This window comes from Lutjanus erythropterus, chromosome 21 (assembly GCF_056507025.1).
Source record: "Lutjanus erythropterus isolate fLutEry1 chromosome 21, fLutEry1.hap2, whole genome shotgun sequence".
NCBI lineage: Eukaryota > Metazoa > Chordata > Actinopteri > Lutjaniformes > Lutjanidae > Lutjanus > Lutjanus erythropterus.
The window spans coordinates 14,219,813-14,237,633 of record NC_139337.1 but is presented as its reverse complement, the minus strand read 5'-3'; the positions used below and the strand labels follow the sequence as shown (position 1 = coordinate 14,237,633).

The 17,821-nt window shown below is 39.8% G+C and overlaps 2 protein-coding genes and 1 non-coding gene across 3 annotated transcripts in view; 1 reads left to right on the top strand and 2 right to left on the bottom strand.

Annotated features, from left to right (window-relative positions):
* LOC146307411 (uncharacterized) overlaps positions 1 to 7,339 on the bottom strand; it is a 130,185-nt gene extending 122,846 nt beyond the window's left edge. The window contains exons 1-3 of the mRNA XM_084710395.1: positions 7,313 to 7,339; positions 6,590 to 6,871; positions 1,734 to 1,883 (exon numbers count right to left, since the gene is read on the bottom strand). Coding sequence (XP_084566521.1) covers positions 1,734 to 1,883; positions 6,590 to 6,871; positions 7,313 to 7,339 — 459 coding nt within the window. The remainder of the gene's footprint in view (positions 1 to 1,733; positions 1,884 to 6,589; positions 6,872 to 7,312) is intronic.
* Positions 6,463 to 6,544, bottom strand: trnal-uag (transfer RNA leucine (anticodon UAG)). The gene has a single exon. It is a non-coding gene; the product is annotated as a tRNA-Leu (tRNA).
* pex2 (peroxisomal biogenesis factor 2) lies at positions 7,305 to 17,555 on the top strand. Its single transcript, XM_084710337.1, has 2 exons — positions 7,305 to 7,386; positions 16,446 to 17,555. Exons 1-2 carry the CDS (start codon positions 7,383 to 7,385, stop codon positions 17,417 to 17,419), a joined length of 978 nt encoding a protein of 325 aa, XP_084566463.1. The 5' UTR covers positions 7,305 to 7,382; the 3' UTR covers positions 17,420 to 17,555.
* The last annotated feature ends 266 nt before the right edge of the window (positions 17,556 to 17,821 follow it).

Genomic DNA, 17,821 nt, shown 5'->3' with positions numbered 1-17,821 from the left:
CTACGTAGGGATATTATTCTCTCTAAACAATGAGGGCTTTTCATGGACTTAACTGTGAACCATATTCAGTGTGATCTCCACTGATTGGATTCTGTAAAGTCGAAGAGGCCTTGGCCTCGAGTAGTGTACACAAACAAAGGATCTTGGAGACAATGGTACCACAGAATAGAAAAGAAAGCCATGAGCTGTTATTCTCTGTCTTGTTTTCTCTCTTACCACTGTTGTGATTATGTGTGCTTGATATTTGTGTACAGATAGTGTTCATGACTAGACATTTCATTCTATTGACATATGTTGCTCGACTTATTGCACAATACCAAATAAATGTATGTGGATAAACAGGATGGTAAGGAAGTAAGTAAATGTATTTGTTGTTGGGTTTACACCTAAAACTCCGTACATGTTTGCACACACAGGAAGAGTCATCGGGATCTTCAAGTTCAGGCTTTCCACTAGTTTATTACAACATTTGTGTCTGGAAAGCAACCTTTGATCTGCAAAACCCTTGCGAGCTATGTACATGTTGTTTCTTCATTGTGCACATTGTACAAACTTATTATATCTTATAATGTGACAACACTATAGTTATCTGGGTAGGGACAAAAAACATTTGGTTGGGGTTAGGGAAAGATCATGGTTTGGGTTAAAATGATAACTCTCACAAGATCTTTTGAGATCTAAGTTTCCCTTCTGGACACGACTTATTGCAAGCCCAGTGGTTTGCCAGACCTTAGTTGACTACTGCCAGACCTAAGCGTGTGAGATTTAAACTAACACCTGTTACACAAGTAGCAAACTCCTTCAAGGTTCTTTCATGTCGTCTGGCAATTGGCAAGTGTCCCGGAGCAAAGGAGAACTGCTACCAACACCCTATCTCCACTGACTTTTGGTTGCTTTAACATCAACACCTTCGTACCAGCAGGGAAATTCCCAAAGCTTCCAACTATGCTGAGGGAATCATGCCTGCTGGACACAGATTGTGACTGAGAGGTGCAAGTGGATCAAAAGCAGAAGTTCACCATTCCAGCAGAGATCATGACAACAAATTTCAGATCAGACCAGGTCTTGTGGTCTCCCTCACAGAACTATGCTATGCTAAAGCTATGCATTATAGAACGAACTGTACTTTGGGAGGCTGCATGTAAGCAGAAAAAAGTTGAAGTACACATATATAATGGCTGAGGCAGGACAGTGAGGCCTGAGTACTACTGGTGGAAGTGGGTTGCAGAGGTTTTGTGGCCAAAAGTATTTAATTTGCCTCTACACTAGGAAAATGAGTGTGTATAAAGTACTAAAACTGAATTGTACATTGCAATAATAATGTAATGGTTGTCACTAAATCCTAAGGCACCCCTGGACTTGACTCATGGCAGTCAAGTGTGCCTCGGCACACCAATTGGGAACCACTACTACACATATTACAATCCAAATGGCCAAACTTAAGCTTGAACAGCTCATTAAAAAGTTTTCAAGTTTATGTTATCTACATGCGCAAAAACATTTTTTGCCATTATGGTTGTACTATTTAATATGTCTGTAAAAATATGTAAACCTCCTAATAAAATATGTAATCCTAATAAACAATACTTCTTACATTTATTAGGAAAATAGGTACCATACACATGACTGTAAATTTGTTTAAAACAGAGAAATATCAAAGAAAACAATGATACTCTACATGGGCCAACTACTTCATTAAGCCAAATGCTTTAAAAACATTTGTAAAACCTTACTTCCAAACCACCGTCAGGAGTGCGTAGCTTCATTCCCAAGTTGGAAACCTCGTCATCAGCTTCCTTCTGCAGATCCTCGATGGTCTGAACCAGCACCTGGTTCTGGACTGCGAGGTCATTCACATAAGACCGCAGGAAATTCACTTTTCTCTGCAAGAATAACAGCACAGCGGGATCAAACAGTGGTTTATTGGCTGTGTTTTAACAAGCCGACAGTAGAACCAAGCAGTTTTTTTTTCTATAATACAAATTGTTTTATTTCATTTAGTCAAATCAATGACAAACTAAAATTCCTGTTTAAAACCAGAGAGCAGTAAACACGTCATTTTGTTTATCAAAAATTATGTACAATTTGGGTCACTTATAAACAAAATGCAGCAGTTTTGCCAAAGAATTAAAATGATATACAACTATTTTGTATTAGCTTTGCATGCTGTGGGGAAAACATAATTAGATTTTTATGAACATATGAACACAATATTCATAAGTATGTGCAAAATTTTCACTGGCACGTTTTCATTTGTTTTCCCCTCAATATTCATTTGTGTGGACTGTGAATGTATATTTATGATCATTTGTAGGCAAAAAAATATTTGGTTGGACAAAGAGAAAGATCATTGACAAACAAAACAATATTAAATGATTAAAGCATGCTGAATTACAGTTAGGAAAGGGACACAAATGCCAGTCTACAGTCTTGGAAGTCAAGCACTAAACCAATCTATCCAGCCCAATTTCCTCTCTGTAACTTTTCACTGCTTTAAGAACATACACTACCTCCCACACTGGGGCCAACAGTTGCCAATGAGCATAAATCGCTATTGCAAATTAGATGCAATATGAACGTCGTCCCTGAGAGACAGAGTGGCAAAGACAGTATGTCATCCTCGCTGACCTATAAATGTAGTACTCCCTCTTGGCAAATCAGTGTTTTTGAAATTGACAGATTACAGAAGTCAGATGCATAATTTCCCCAAGAATCATCAAACGTCAAAGTGATGTCAGATATCACTTTGACACAAAAACAGCCGACTATACGCCTCCAATGATGATCTCACAAGGGAAACATGAGAGCTCCCCAGACAAACAGGATAACGGAGTGTGAAAATGTATGTTTTATTTAGTTTTCATTTCACCCTTGCGTCTTTAGGGTAGTCCCACTGAGATTAAAAATCTGATTTAACAGGGAGATACATGAGGTGGGGAGTCAATAGCCTCGCAGGGCAGGTTGTGATTCTTTTACTTTGTGACAAAAACACACATCTGAAGCTCAAAATGCGGGGATGGTGAAATCTATGGCTTACAGGGGTCTCGCTCCACTGCAAGAAGCAGTCCATGCATTTGGGGTAGGACCAGAAAGACAAGAGGAGCAAGACCTTGCTTATGTTTTTACATTAGATTTACAGCAGCTCTACCTATTGAGGTAAATTTTCACTTGCACTACTATAGGCCTGGACGATAAAATAATAGTGATGTATCAGCGATAGACACTTCATCAAATAGTAGGGCTGTGTATTGACAAGAATCTGGCAATCTGATACGTAACATGATACAGGGGTTACTATTCAATATATTACAATATATCGCAACACTGTAAGCAAGGTGATATATGCCGTTTTTATGATCCAATTTTAGGTAAACTGTTATAGTATAAAGAACACACCACCATATACATAAAATATTGGCAGACTTCCCAGCATGCACTGCTTGATAACTAACACTTTCCCCTTCTTTATACAGTTTGAAGAAAACACGAAGATGAGTACTTAAAATCATTGCCCTAATTTCATCATGTATTGGACTCAGGAATAAAGCCAAATAAATGATCATGTTATCAATTATCATTAATCATTTTTAATCACCTATTTTTAGTCAAGACCAGGAGAGTAAAAGGTTGAATTTAACCACTTCATTTTGAATTTAATTTAACCTAACCTAACTTCATAAAAACCCAAAAACTGCTTTCCTCAACACCTGCACTAATTTTCTCACCGTTTCCATTGTGTCACACGTCAATGATGCAACTGAACACCACCACCTGTTAAATGATTGGCGATTGCCGATACATATCGCTATTGTTGTATTGCTCAGGCCTAATCATGAAGCACCATGTTCACAACGGTAATTGAATTGGTTTTGAAATTTAAAACATTATTTTACTTTCCAAAACACCAGCCCTGCCAGACAAGGAGGTCATGTAATCTTGGCTTTCATACAGCAGCCCACCTAGGATTCACAGTAAATGACCTCTGAACTGTATTATTATTGTTAGAAAGGAATACTATATATGCAGGCAAGAGTATGTGGTTGGTCAGGGGTTAGGTCAGGCTAAGAGATATTTTATTCCCTGTTGCTGCTTTGTATTTGAAAGAAATGCATTTCTAAGTTCACATTTGATTGTTTACAAAAAAATAAATAGGTCAACCGAACATGCTCCACAACTGACTGAATATATCAAATCCTCAAGTTCCTCAATACAGTCTTTCAGGTCAGCCTTTTATCTTAGTTGAAAATCCTACTTGTGCACTCTTTCCTTAAAGGGACTGAACAGGTAGCCAGATACCTTAATGATCGCAGCTCTGATAAAAGGGAGTGCCACTGAATTTCAGAATTATTTTGCCTTAGAGGAGCACCTGTACATCTGCGTTCATAACTGTCTGTCCCCTACAGCCAAAAAAGTCAACAAGCGGTTTATATCGTCCCCTGACGGATAGCATAACACTGATGTATAGCTTCAGGGAGAGTTAAGTTTACAAAGGTGGTAGATGTGACAGTATCTAAGATAATATTCTAAGACTGACATTGTTTTTAAGGTGTGGAACTGAAAAGGGTTCCATAAAATTCCATAAAACTCAGCAACATGTTGGTTTACTATTTTCTAGCTGTGATCACTCCTCTAATAAAAAATACTTTGTATGAATTCTTTAATTAGGAGTTTGTCAAAGTGTTTAACATGTTAGGAAACATCATAAAACTACAATGGGTTCATGGATGAATGGTCGCTGTGTTTTCAATGGACAAGCTTTATGATTAACTGTGCACATCAACCTTTAGGACTTGGGAGCTCCTGGGTTCTAAACACGTAACCTTGTTAAGGAGGCCCGCGACTGGGGCCGGCTGACCGAAACCCATCTCTGAAACCTTGTTACACTTGCTTTGATGCACAGCCCAGCTCACACAGGCTACATTCTGTAGCTAAATGATGTCACATGACAATCCTGATGATTAGAAACCTCTCTTTTTTAAATATGAGTGTGGATCTGTGTTCCTGATCTCTGCCGCTCAGATGGAAACATAATGCAATTTGCCACCTGTTACAAGTGCTGCGGCTTTATGAAAGCACCCCTGTGCTTCCTCCTGTCATTTGTCTGACAGGACGGAGGTCATCTTCTGATGCCCGAGTCACAGTGGACAGGATGCTCTTTGATTTGTATCGGATGGATGATAACCTAATGACAATAGATGTCGGCAGAAAACTACAAACCTTGTAGAGACTTTTGGTCTGAATGGAGTCCTCAGTAGTGCTTTTTTTAAACTTAGGTTATGCTGTTGTCTGGATTTATGAATATAATTCAGGGTTCAGACTACTTTCTTGGCTTAATTGATAATGCATGATGCATTTTAAACCAAAAACCAACCAAAAATAAACTAAAACTACCCAACGGTACATTAAGTAGGACTGGAATATGGACTAAATCAAATATCAAGATATTTTTTAATGAAATGTCTCTATCAATATTGTGACAATATCATAGGTGCTTTCACAAAATATTAACACAATGAGATTTTTAAGAAATAATCATCAGTAATGTGGATATAATGAATAAATGGGTAAGGACAAATATTAAAACAAAGACAACACTTATCCTATGTCACAATATAACAATGAGGGTTGTGTACTGACAAAAATCTGGCAATATAATACAAACCATAGTACAGTAGTTACGAGTCAATATATTGATATATTGATATCTTTCTCGACTTGTCCAGGGTGTACCCCGCCTCTTGCTCAATGTCAGTTGGGATAGGCTCCAGCCCCCGCGACGCTTTGGGAATAAGTGGTTACAGAAAATGAATGAATGGATGAATGATATCTTTCTCATCTAATTTTGGGGACACCGTTATAGTATAAGGAAGACAACATCCTATGCACAAAATCTGAGTCATAACAACTTTACTTTTTATGAAATCCAAACAGTGAAGATAGATGAAAGAACTGCTGTCAAGTGGTCAGGGAATTCAACAAGACAAAAATAAACCACTGCTACAAATCATTGCATGTATCACAATATCAACATATGAGTTTCTAAGAATCGATACAGTATCACAAAAGATAACACTGCACTAGTCAAGAGTACTGATATCTTCTCATATCCCTAATAATGATTTCCAAAATCTTAAACAGTATGTAGCCTCATATCATGATATCGATATCATATCGATATATCGTATCAATATATTGTCTAGCCCTATAATAACGTATCATCATCATCATAATCTCTGCTCAGATATTTAACTCACTCAACTGTGTCCAGACCTTCTTGGAAAATGGCATAACAACAGTAAGAGAGGAAAAACACTGCAAGTTACAGATAGTTTCTTGGTGTAAGTATATCATGAGAGTTGACTAAGTATTTCGGGTTACTACACATTTACAAAACCACCCTCTGGACCTCACATCCTTTCTACAACATCAGGATTAATAAATCAGACCCCTACATGCTGATAATGGCAGCGGTGGGATTCGAACCCACGCCTCCAGAGAGACTGGAGCCTAAATCCAGCGCCTTAGACCGCTCGGCCACGCTACCGTTAACAATACAGTTAACCAACCTCGAAAATCCACGTGTACTCACCTGCAGCTGTTCCTGCTGGGTTACAGTGGTGTCCAACTCCAGACATCTTAGCCTCTGGTGGTAAAGTCCTCTGAACTCACGTAAGAGCTGTTTAATGTTGTTTTCGTCGGTCCCAGGACTCTGATTGGCAACTCTCAGCTCTGTTTCTCCTGAAGCAGAGGCTAGGTTCAAAGTATCACTTCCCTGACACAATGGCTTCGAGCTCTGTGTTGACTCAGTCATTGTTGTCTTCTGGCTCATGGCAGTGCAAGTTTTCAGCAGTGCATGAATTAAGTACCTGCACTGCTTATGAAACTAGCTGCAACCTGAAAAGGCTAAAAACTAGCTTAAAAATAGTTAGCTAACACTCATAATCAAGGCATGTAATTGTGGTCAAATCTTTGCACAGCCTTATAACATTAGCTAGTTTACCTTATTCCACAACAGAAGAGCAGCCTGAAAAAGTCAATGACTGGCATTTTGAGTGTATGTAAGAAATTATCTGTGTTACTTGGTGTGAATTACCGTGGCATCACCAACAACTTGGTCGCTATGTGCCGTTACTACAACGGAGGACTGTGAAAATGAATTACATCCACACAGACCGACGCTTCCCTCTGCAGTTTGCCGCTGCCTTGGCGCTGTGTGATGTGATTGGCTAATTTCAACCAGTGGTTTCCTGATCGTGACGTTGCAGCACACCATTTGAGAGTTCTCTTTAAGAGGCGGGCTACAATTTTATACCCCGGAAATACAGATTGTTTTCGACATATCGGTGAGGACTGGGCTGTCTTCACCCTTCCCCTGAAAAGAAATGGGTAAATATATCTTCGTTGTGTTGTATAGCGAACATTCAGCTTCAGTATTCTCCTTCATACTTTGGTATTTCGACACGAAGCTCAAAAGGGGCACGTCGTCTTCTTTTAAACGGCGCAATGACCAGTGTATTACCTCCTTGTTACTGTTTAGTGTCAGTGTTGTGTCTCTAAAGCCACATTCATTGCCTTTTCCTGCATGTTTGCAGATCGATTGTTGATTTCTATCGATCTGTATAGTGCACACTGGCTCAAATGACCAATTAGTATTCATTGCGAGTCATCTCAAGGTGTATTTACCAACTGCAACTTTGGATGGTAACCTTGTGAGAGTGTGTTCCTTCAAGAGTATGTTATACTGCTCCGCACATAATTCCATTATTCCCCTAAATAATCAGTGCCAGAGATCAAAACCTTCCACATTGAGATTCAAGGCAAAGTTGATCTTATTGATTTTCAAGAGACTACTCACTTCATTTCTCTCATCCCAATCATCACTCCTCTACTCTTATCTGTCTCTTGGTTATATCTCTCTTTTCCAGTGGCTTTGACTGCACTGCTCTTGCACACTGTGCCAAAACCTAATCCCCACTGTGATTATCACATAATGCTCTTGCCTTATTATCAAAATGGAGCAGATTTGGGTTTTGTTGTTGTTAAAGACTGATGGGCATGGGCTCAAAAAAAATTAAGAGACAATGTCATTATGAGGTGAATGTGGGGTGGCTGATTGCATGAGAATGAAGTATAGGCCCGTGCCTCTGGAGCTAAACACTTAATGTAATGAGTGTGTTTTTAAGGGAGTCACTGAAGTTAAATTGGGCTATGATGTCACTCTGGGGTCATGGGGTCATTTTATACAGTTTACGGATGAAGGCAAGTGATAAAAGCAGTGGGGTTATCTGTGCTCTTATTTGTAAAGAATTTCACCCTAGATGGATCAGCCTTATAGTTTCAGTCATTTAACGGAACAAAAAACATTATATTGCACATAGACTGTGACATTACACGAAGAAACGGGCTACAACTAACTACACCAAACACCACCAGAGGTTTTTCATTTCAACTATTTTAATTTTAGAAGCTCTAATAAGCGAATATTTTACTGAATCAAGGCTGCAATTAACTGATAATCTAATGTGCCGTCAGTACATTTTCAGTCTGTATCGCTATGTCATTTCATACTAATCATTACTTACAACAGACTGATAGGAACTGACAGACACAAAAGTAGCTGTTATTATAGATAGGCAATGGAGATCTTCTCTAAACATCCAGTGTGCTACACCGAAAGTCTATCAAATTTAGTTGTCTCTACGTATTCTTTCTAGGATTGCAAATTGTAAGCACTTTCCTCAATCGAACATTAACAATCAATCAGTCAAATAATAATAATTTAAAATGCATAGAAAATGCTTATATCGATGCTATAAAAATAAACTGTTTGTTTTAGCTTAAAAAGTTAGTGTGCAGGCTACCTTAAAATTCTAAATTGACTGAATTTAAAAAGAGAAGTTGAGGTATTTTTTTTTCTGGTTCAATAAGCTTAATGTTAATTCAGTTGTACTTTAGAAAACATGTTTAATAAGCTTAAGATATCAAGTTGAACTAACAACTCTTCAGCCACACTGACAGACATCTCAAACAAATTTGATATCTTTTCACATTTTCTCAGTTTGAAAAGTCAGTTTTTTATTTCACACAGAGAACAATTGCTCCTCTTGAAGCTACTTTGTAGAGACCAAATTTAATACTAACTTTCATCATAGTTTACTGTGTTTTCATTATTGGAAAAACAAGCAAGCGTAACTTATCTCAAGTGTGTTAGAAACATGCAGCAAGTTTTTATCATATATGTTTTTTTCAAACTAAAAAAAACAAGGGTCTCAGGAGAGTTTTAACTCTCAAACAATGCATGCTGGGAAGTCTGCTAATGTATTGATCATGTTTCTTTAGAGACTTATTTTAATGAGTTGATTGAACTCTGCACAGAATATTCATTCAACTCATCATCCTTGACTTTTTTATAGTGAAACAATACCAAATGCTTTTTTTCCCCCTCAAGCAAAGCTTTATTTCCACAGTAGCGTATTGCATATTCTCTGACAGCATTGCATAGCCTGTGACACATAAAGATGTAGAGGCCTGCATATTAAACACATATAATTGAATATCAGATAAGATTAGGAGCACACTCATAAAAATAATTTCCGCAATATTTCAGATCTTTAGTTGATAGATCGATTAAATTTTACGTGATTAATCAAATTCTTAACAACCAATTAATCTATCATTGATAAGTCATTATCCTTAATTATTTCCATATTTGCAGAGCACTAGCTGTAATGTGTACAATACCAGAAGGGACTTTTTCTTTATTTTTGCAGGAAATGAAGGCATCAGCCTAAACTTCCAAATTGAGATGAAAGTATAACTTGTCATCATATCATTAGGGGTATAGTTTACAGCAGTGGCAATCCAGTTCCTCAAACTGATTCACAGATATACATCCAAGATGAATTCCTAACCATAGCTTCTGTACAGTGGGTTGAACTGCTGTAGCTGCAGTGGCCTTCACTTTCTTGCTGATTTTACTCAACACAAAAAGCATTTTCTCCTCAGTTTAAAATGTTCCACTCCCGCAGACATTTTAATTGTTGTTGCAGATTAAAAAACAGACAAAATGTTTTATCTTTTATTATGCCCTGTGTTTTTCATGCATAAAGGGAAGCTAAGAAATGCGCTGATCAAATATTCCTCAGCATAACACATTGTATTTGCATGAGGTGAGGCCCCAGTGATCTCTCATTGACTCCTAAGAAAGACACAACTTCACTTCTCCCTTTTATTAGCTGTTCCGCTTTTTCTTCCACGTTCATTGTGCCTCTCTGCCCTCTAAATGTTTCATTACTTTTTAAGTTGTTTTTTTGCAAACCCCTGTACTTATTACTCATACAGCCTTAGCATACTGAACCTTTGTACTCATGAAATCAATTAATTCTCTTAAATAATTTACCTTCTGAGCAAACCAGATTAAGCAGAGCACATTTTTTGTCTGTCAGATGGGCTGTTGGACTGATGTGTATTTTTTTTTTTTGTGTTCAGGCATTAACTTGGCCCTCACCCTGTGGCTCGGAGGAGTCTTGGGTGATTAGAGAAAGAGGAGAGCCTTGATAAAGCATTAGTGTATGACGCGCACATACTCACACACACACATACACACACACACACACACACACACATACAGCCTGAAGACCCCTCTGTGCATTTGCACACATTCATTTTTCATGAAACAGACTCATAACAATTAGTCTGGTTACCGCCTGGGTAATCTTAGCGTCCCCGTAATGCCTGTGGTCTGCTGTATGACATCACTCTCTTAAAAGTTCTAAATCTGACATTCTCATCCGTTTTCATAGTGAGGACATTAGCAGGCCGTGGCTAATAGGCCCGCACTCGTTCCTGGCGAAAGAAGGGCAATAAAGTGAGGGAGCGGGAGAGGAGGGAAAAAAAAACGAGACGGGAGTGCTCAGAGAAATAGGTTTTATTCACCAGAGCTTTTACAGAAATTAATTTACATGAGCGAGAGAAGAAAATGTAAAGTTGTAATCCAGCATGCTTTGCCAATGCATAGCCTATTTCTCGCTACAAGCATCATAGAAAGCCAAGTGAACGTTTATGCATTATTTCAGCAAATATATTATGCTAACAACCATAGCTAAGTGCTCAGGAATTTGAGCACTACACCACGCCAGGAGCTAAATCGAGACTTTTGGACACAGTTTCCAACTGGCATAGGATGATAGACTTGTGTGCTGGCCTATGGCTGCCATTGAGGACACTGAGGTCATGTCCATGGTATTTTTCCTGGATCTTTAAAAAAAAATCATTATACATATTGCTTAAAATGTTAAATTAAAGTGACAAATTGTTGAAACTACTTAGTTGAATCACGGTGTGTTGTGAACAAAGGTTGGCATCATCTCACCTTTTAGATCATAGCTTTTAGATGATGGCTTATTGTTTGGATGAGCTTGAGTGATGAGTGTTAGAACACTTGTGAGGAAATTTTGGGCAAAACCTGAAATATGCTACAGTTTTGTTCCTCTGCTCAATTTATTTGAATTTCAGTGCAATATCACACTGAACTGAAAAAGAGTGATTTCAAAATTGGCCATACTTGTTGGCCATACTTGTTGAATTGAGTTTATGACAACAACAGACATGGTGACACTAGAGGAGGTAGTAATACTATACCTGCTACAGTCATTAAATAGGTTGTGATACGTGGGTGGAGGATTCTTTTCACTAACCAGCCTAATTGATGACATTTCCAATACTCAAAGATTTTTAAAATTTCTTTGTTGTGTCCTGTGGTCATGTCTCGCTATACTGTCCCCATGATTACCAGATGTACTGCTCTGTTTTGTCCATATTTGTAAGCTTCCGGAAGCTGTGCAGAAATAAAGACAAAATGAATGGAGAGTATGGACAGAAGGCTCTGTCCTTATCCATATGCATATCTAACATAGAGCTTAAATGAGCCTTTAATCTGGCAACTCACATGCCCAACTGGACAAGTGGTGAAAAAGAGTTAAACTATTTTGTTAATCAGTTAACGTTAAGTAATTTTTCATGCAGCAGTGGCAAAAATGCCATTTTCAGCCTTTAAAAAATGGAGGGTGGAGTTAATTATCAAATCAAACAGAATATTTTTAGGTTTTACACTGATAAACGTTTAAACACACCACCTTGGATGAACAACTGTGATGGACATCTTCACTATTTTCTGACAATTTCAGTACAGTAATCTACATTCCAGTAGATTAGACATGACAATTAACATGGGTCTTTGTTGTTATTTGATAACCAAAAATAAATAAAAGCATTAGTGTAAGGGTGGTGTAGTAAAAATTGATTTTGGGCAAGTAGATTTCTCAAAAAAACATTAACGAACCCTTGATGAGGTCATGAGTCCCAGGAATCATGACCTCAGTATTTCTAAAATCCCGGCTATGGCCGTGCTCGTGTGCGGCTTCGGAGCACTTGTCCACTGCAGAAAAAGCAATGCCCCAGAGATTTTCCACCTTCCCAGCATCCCTCAGTCTTTAGTCCCCCTGCTCTAAACACCCCTCACCCCCTCCCTAGACACCAAAGCCAAGGTCAAGAAGAAAGTGCAGCCTTCCTCTGTCTATAGGCTATTCCCTGGATGCCCGCACCTCAGTGTGGCTGAGCCGTGTACGCTTCAGGAATGTTCCCTCCCCCTTTATTGTGACCGTCAGTCTCAAGGTCAGCTCCTAGGGAGAGGTTTGTGCTTATCTGTTTTTCCCCCTCCCTCATTTTTCCTCCTCAGCTATCTTTGCCCCCAGTTTTTCCCCCCCTCCACTGTATCAGTAGACAGTAGTTCAGAGCTCCCAGCTGGGGGTTTCATGACGTGTTTGTCTGACGTGTCTGTCTTTTTTTGTCTGTCTCTTTGTCTATCCGTCTTTCTGTCGGGTAGCTGTCATTACAGCCCCGTTGTCTAGTTTTCAGAGGACCCGGTGCAGCTGCGAGGCTTCAGTCTGATGCTCCGCGCGCTTTTGTTGCCTCGCCTCTCCTTCCTCACACTGGTCATGGCCTCTTTTGCCTTGAAGCTATGTTGCAGTGTGTTCCCTGTTAGATTGGATATTGTTGTTGTTGTTGTCTGTAAGCTATGGCAGTCAGCCTTGAGTCAGTGCACTATCTTTGTCTGAACAAGATGCACAAGCCAAGGGAACAAGGCAAGGGAAAAAAAACTCTCATCTGACCTGAATCAAAATACCCTTTAATATTCCCAGGAAGATGTTTTTAAAGTATTTTATACAGCTCTGATAGAAAAGCAAGACCCCAGACTTTTCAGGTGTTGATTTTCCGCGAACTCCTCCATAACCTGCCTTCTGACTCCGTCAGTTGTGAGCCGCCGACTCTCCAAGAGAGGGCACTTTGTCTCCGGGTCGGTTGGTTGGCTGACCCGCGAGAGAATCATCAAGTCAATATATCTCATCAGGTGTGTGCGAGTGAATACATCAGAGAGAAAGAGTCCGTCTGCTTGTGTCTGTGTATGCTTTTTGTGTGCAAATGCTGTAGTGTGTGTCCTCTAACACACACCACGCCAGTGCTCTGTAAACACTGGCATTGACTGTGACTTTTGACTATTACATAAGGAACATGGATTTCCAGCTGTCCACGGTAAAAGGCCTGTAAATTCAAATGCTTAATTTTTATAGGCAGCCCGGCATTGACTGAAGTGTCTGCTTGTTATATATTTGGCAAGTGCTGCAAGTCTGAAGGGAAGCTGTCAATAGCAATCCCAGCTATTGATATGGCAGTGGGCAGGAGATGTTACTTGGCCCCCGACTCCGGCATCCCTCTGATCCCTCTACATCATAATTACATTAATATTGACAGACCCTTGACAATAGTCACATTACTATTGATAGGTGGCTGTCAATACCGTGTTTCCCCAAATAAAACATATTCATTCATAACTTGTAAACTGCTCGATAAAAGGCTTTGAAAAGAATATTGGACCCGGCCGGGTTTATGCTCCCGAGAGGGCTGCTGCTGTGACGGGGATTTCCACCACCTGGCTCTGTGTGTGTGTGTGTGTAACTATGGACTGATAGATTAATTTAGCTGTGTATTAGAGCTCTGCATAGATCAAGTCTACCCTTGACATACATGTACATGCACACCAGTAACGTAATTCTCCCATCAAGGAAAAATTTAAGCTATGTAGCCTATTTATTGTTTACTATACACATTCAAACTCCCTCAGTTTTTTTCCAATCCTAACTCTATTTGCTTGACTAACCTCCTTTGTGTGATTATGAAAATCTATGATTTGATTTGTTTAACTTGTAACTTAGTGTCAGAACTGCCTTAAAATTTTAAGTTGACTGAATTTGAAAGGCCATGTTGAAGTAATTTTGTAAAGAGTCACATAAACTTAATATTAATTCTATGGTACCTGAGAAAAGATGTAATAATAAATTTAAGATATTGAGTTGAACTAACAACTGTTCTGTTACACTAACTAACACTGCAAGCAAATTTGATTTCCTATATTTTCTATATTTTCTCAGTTTGAAGAGTCAGTTCATCATTTCACACAAAGAAGTTGCAGCTTCTGCTGTTCCTGTTGGATACACACAGACACAGACACACACACACACACACACACACACACACACACACACATACACATACACATACACATACACTAGGGACATAATCTGCACATTTTCTCCCATCAAGGAAAAACTTTCAGATTAAGCTAAACAATTGGAGCCTGTTTATTGGTTACCGTACACATTCAGACTACCTCTATTTTTTTTTTAATCCAAACTCTACTTCCATCACAGGCGAGGTTCTAGTCACTAAACATGGCAGCATTTCAAATGCAGCTCAATGAATTTGTCACACCTGCTTACTTCAGCGTGAATTCACTCTTTTTTCATTCATTTGCTAATTCTAAGTTAGTTGGACGGTGTATCCTGGCTCTATTGAAACATCATGAATACACAGATGGTCCTGTGCACCACAATAAACCCCAAGCATTGCCACCGCATATTAGAATGTTTTTTCTACCTCCTCGAGAAACGTCTAAAGTGACCATCATCTCTCTCTCCCTTTCTGTCAAAACTGCCATATTTACCCGGCTGAAATCTCTTTTAAAGCCTCGTGACAAATCCTGTTCAGCGAGACACAAAAGCCACTGTCAAAAAAAGGCCTCTCTGTCTCTCTCTCTCTGCGGGCCTCTTGCTCTGTCTCTCCTTGCGTTAGTTAGTCTCCCACTTCTTAAGCGTTTCATTTGAGGAAAGGGCAGATAAAACTGGGGGAACTGTGAGCAGTTTGGAAACGTATGCGGCGCAAAATAGCCCAGACGTCACAATGGCGAGATCCCATATGGAGTCGACTCTAGGGGGAGGAAAATTGTTCCACATTTGGCAGATGTTTACGGTGTACCAGAGACTGTGCCGTTAGCCTAATCCCTAGTGATGTGATTTGTACACACACCCCTATCTCCAGAGGGAGCAGGCACCAAGAGCCCCTGGGCTTCGCCTCGTCTGTGTGTGTGTCTATGCATGTGTGTGTGCTGGATTGTGTGTGTTTATACACTGGAGAGAGCAGTCTAAGACCCCCTGCTCCTCTGCATTGCGCAGCTCAAAGGTTGCATTAAGGACGGGTTTTACATGTGAAAAGTGATTTCCGTTCCTATGTATAAAGAAAAAATAACCTTCCTAACAGGATGGGCCTCACCTCCGGGGCCTCATTCCTCCCGACAACCTAGTTGTCCTTTAATAGTTGTGCCTCTGTGTGAAATTTGTTCATGACTTTAATAAATCAAGTTTGGTGTTGCCTATATGTTAATCAGCTATTTAATAATGTAAAGTCTTGAAACTTTTATGTACTTAATCACTGACAGTTTTAGGGAAAATGCAGGGGGGTGTTACAATTTGGATCTTATTTTTGTAGTTTGGCCGTCCTTGGGTATAGTTTTTTACTATCTTGTTTCATTTGCAACAATTAGTCGATTAATTGATTAGTAGACTGAAAGAAAGTTAGTTGCCAACTGTTTTCATAATCAATTAATTGTTAAATTAACATTTCAAGAAAAAAATCAAGCATTTGCTGGCTCCAGCTTCTTAAATGTGAGGATTTTCTGCTTTTCTTTTTCATTTATGATATTAAATAAAGAGTCTGGGATTGGACTGCTGATTGGACAAAATTAGAAATTTGAAGTTGCCATTTTGGGCTCTGAGAAATTCTGAAAAACTTTTTGACATTTTATAGACTAGAAAATAGTCAGAAGATATATCAGTAATGAAAATAATAGTTAAATGCAGCCCTGTTTGTTTAAAACATGTCTGATCACTTGTTCATCTATCATGACATCAAGGAATGACCACTGAAATGAAACAAAACAAAAAGACCAGGCTGTAAAAAGACCTTTCTTAGCCACCCTGCAAAAATGTTTCAGTTATGAAAATCCTGAAATTGAACTGAACACTGAACATTTGTTGCATATGTTTTTCCAACAGGTTTGGAAAATGACGACAATGAAAAAAGGACAGATGGACGGTCGGAAACTGATGTTGACCCGCAGACCCCAGTATTGCGCATCAGCCAGCTGGATGCCCTCGAGCTAGACTCAGCTCTGGAGCAGCTGCTATGGACCCAGTTCTCCCAGTGCTTCCAGAACTGCCGCCCAGGCCTGCTCACCCCGCTGGAGCCTGAATTGCGGGCTCTGCTCCAGCTGCTCGTGTGGAGGTTCACACTGTATTCTAGCAGTGCCACTGTGGGCCAGTCATTACTAAGCCTCCGCTACCACAACACCCTCTCCTCGTCTCCCCGTTACAGACCTCTGTCCCGCAGGCAGAAGTTGGGGCTGGCCCTGCTCGCCACAGGTCCACGCTGGCTTCAGGAACGTTCCCACAGCCTGCTGCTGTGTTTGGGTTTGAGTCCAGGAGTGCCTGAAAGAGACAGTGGCTTACTCCAACAGGGTCTCCGCAGTTGTCTGACCCTTGTTTCTAGTATCGCCCAGCTCTCAAGTCTCATCAATTTCCTTGTGTTCCTAAGAAAAGGTCGCCATCCTGTCCTGGCTGAAAGGATAGTAGGAGCTCGGGCAGTTTTTAGCAAGCCCAATGTCATCCGGGACATAACCTACCAGTATATGAACCGGGAACTGCTGTGGCACGGCTTTGCAGAGTTCCTCATCTTCCTGTTACCGCTGATCAATACGCGGAAACTGAAGGCAACAGTGTCTTCGATTGTTTTTGGGGGAGGAAGCGCAGATGGAGAGAGGGTGACGGAAGGGCAGGGGGTATTCAAAGAGTGCGGACTGTGTGGAGAGTGGCCAACCATGCCTCATACAGTGGGCTGCCGGCATGTTTTTTGCTACTACTGCATCAAAAGCCACAGCATTGCAGACGCTTACCTCACCTGTCCCAAATGTGGTGCAGAGGCAGGACAGCCAGAGCTGGTCAAGATGGAGGTGGAGATGATTGGCAGGTGAAGAAGCTGTCAAGATTGAGCTTGTTTTGAACATTGAAAGTGGGCTTATAGAAATGAAAATTATGGCTCATGCCTTTATAGCTATATAACAAATAGATGACTTACCTCCTTTGTATGACATAAATCTATGTTAGAGGGATAGTAGAGGGATAGTTTGGATTATTTGATGTAGGGTTGTATGAGGTGCTTATTAATAGTTAGTGTATTACCTTCATTAGATGGCAGTCAACACGCCCCAAGACCCCAAATAGGAGAAACACAGATGAGTATATTTAGAATATATTCACTGCTTTACTTTGCCATCAGACACCCTTTTCCCATGAGAAACAGCTGTTATACAAGCCAAATATCACTCTCTCCAAACCAGCCAAAATCCAAAGGCAAAATCAGTCATTTTATCTTG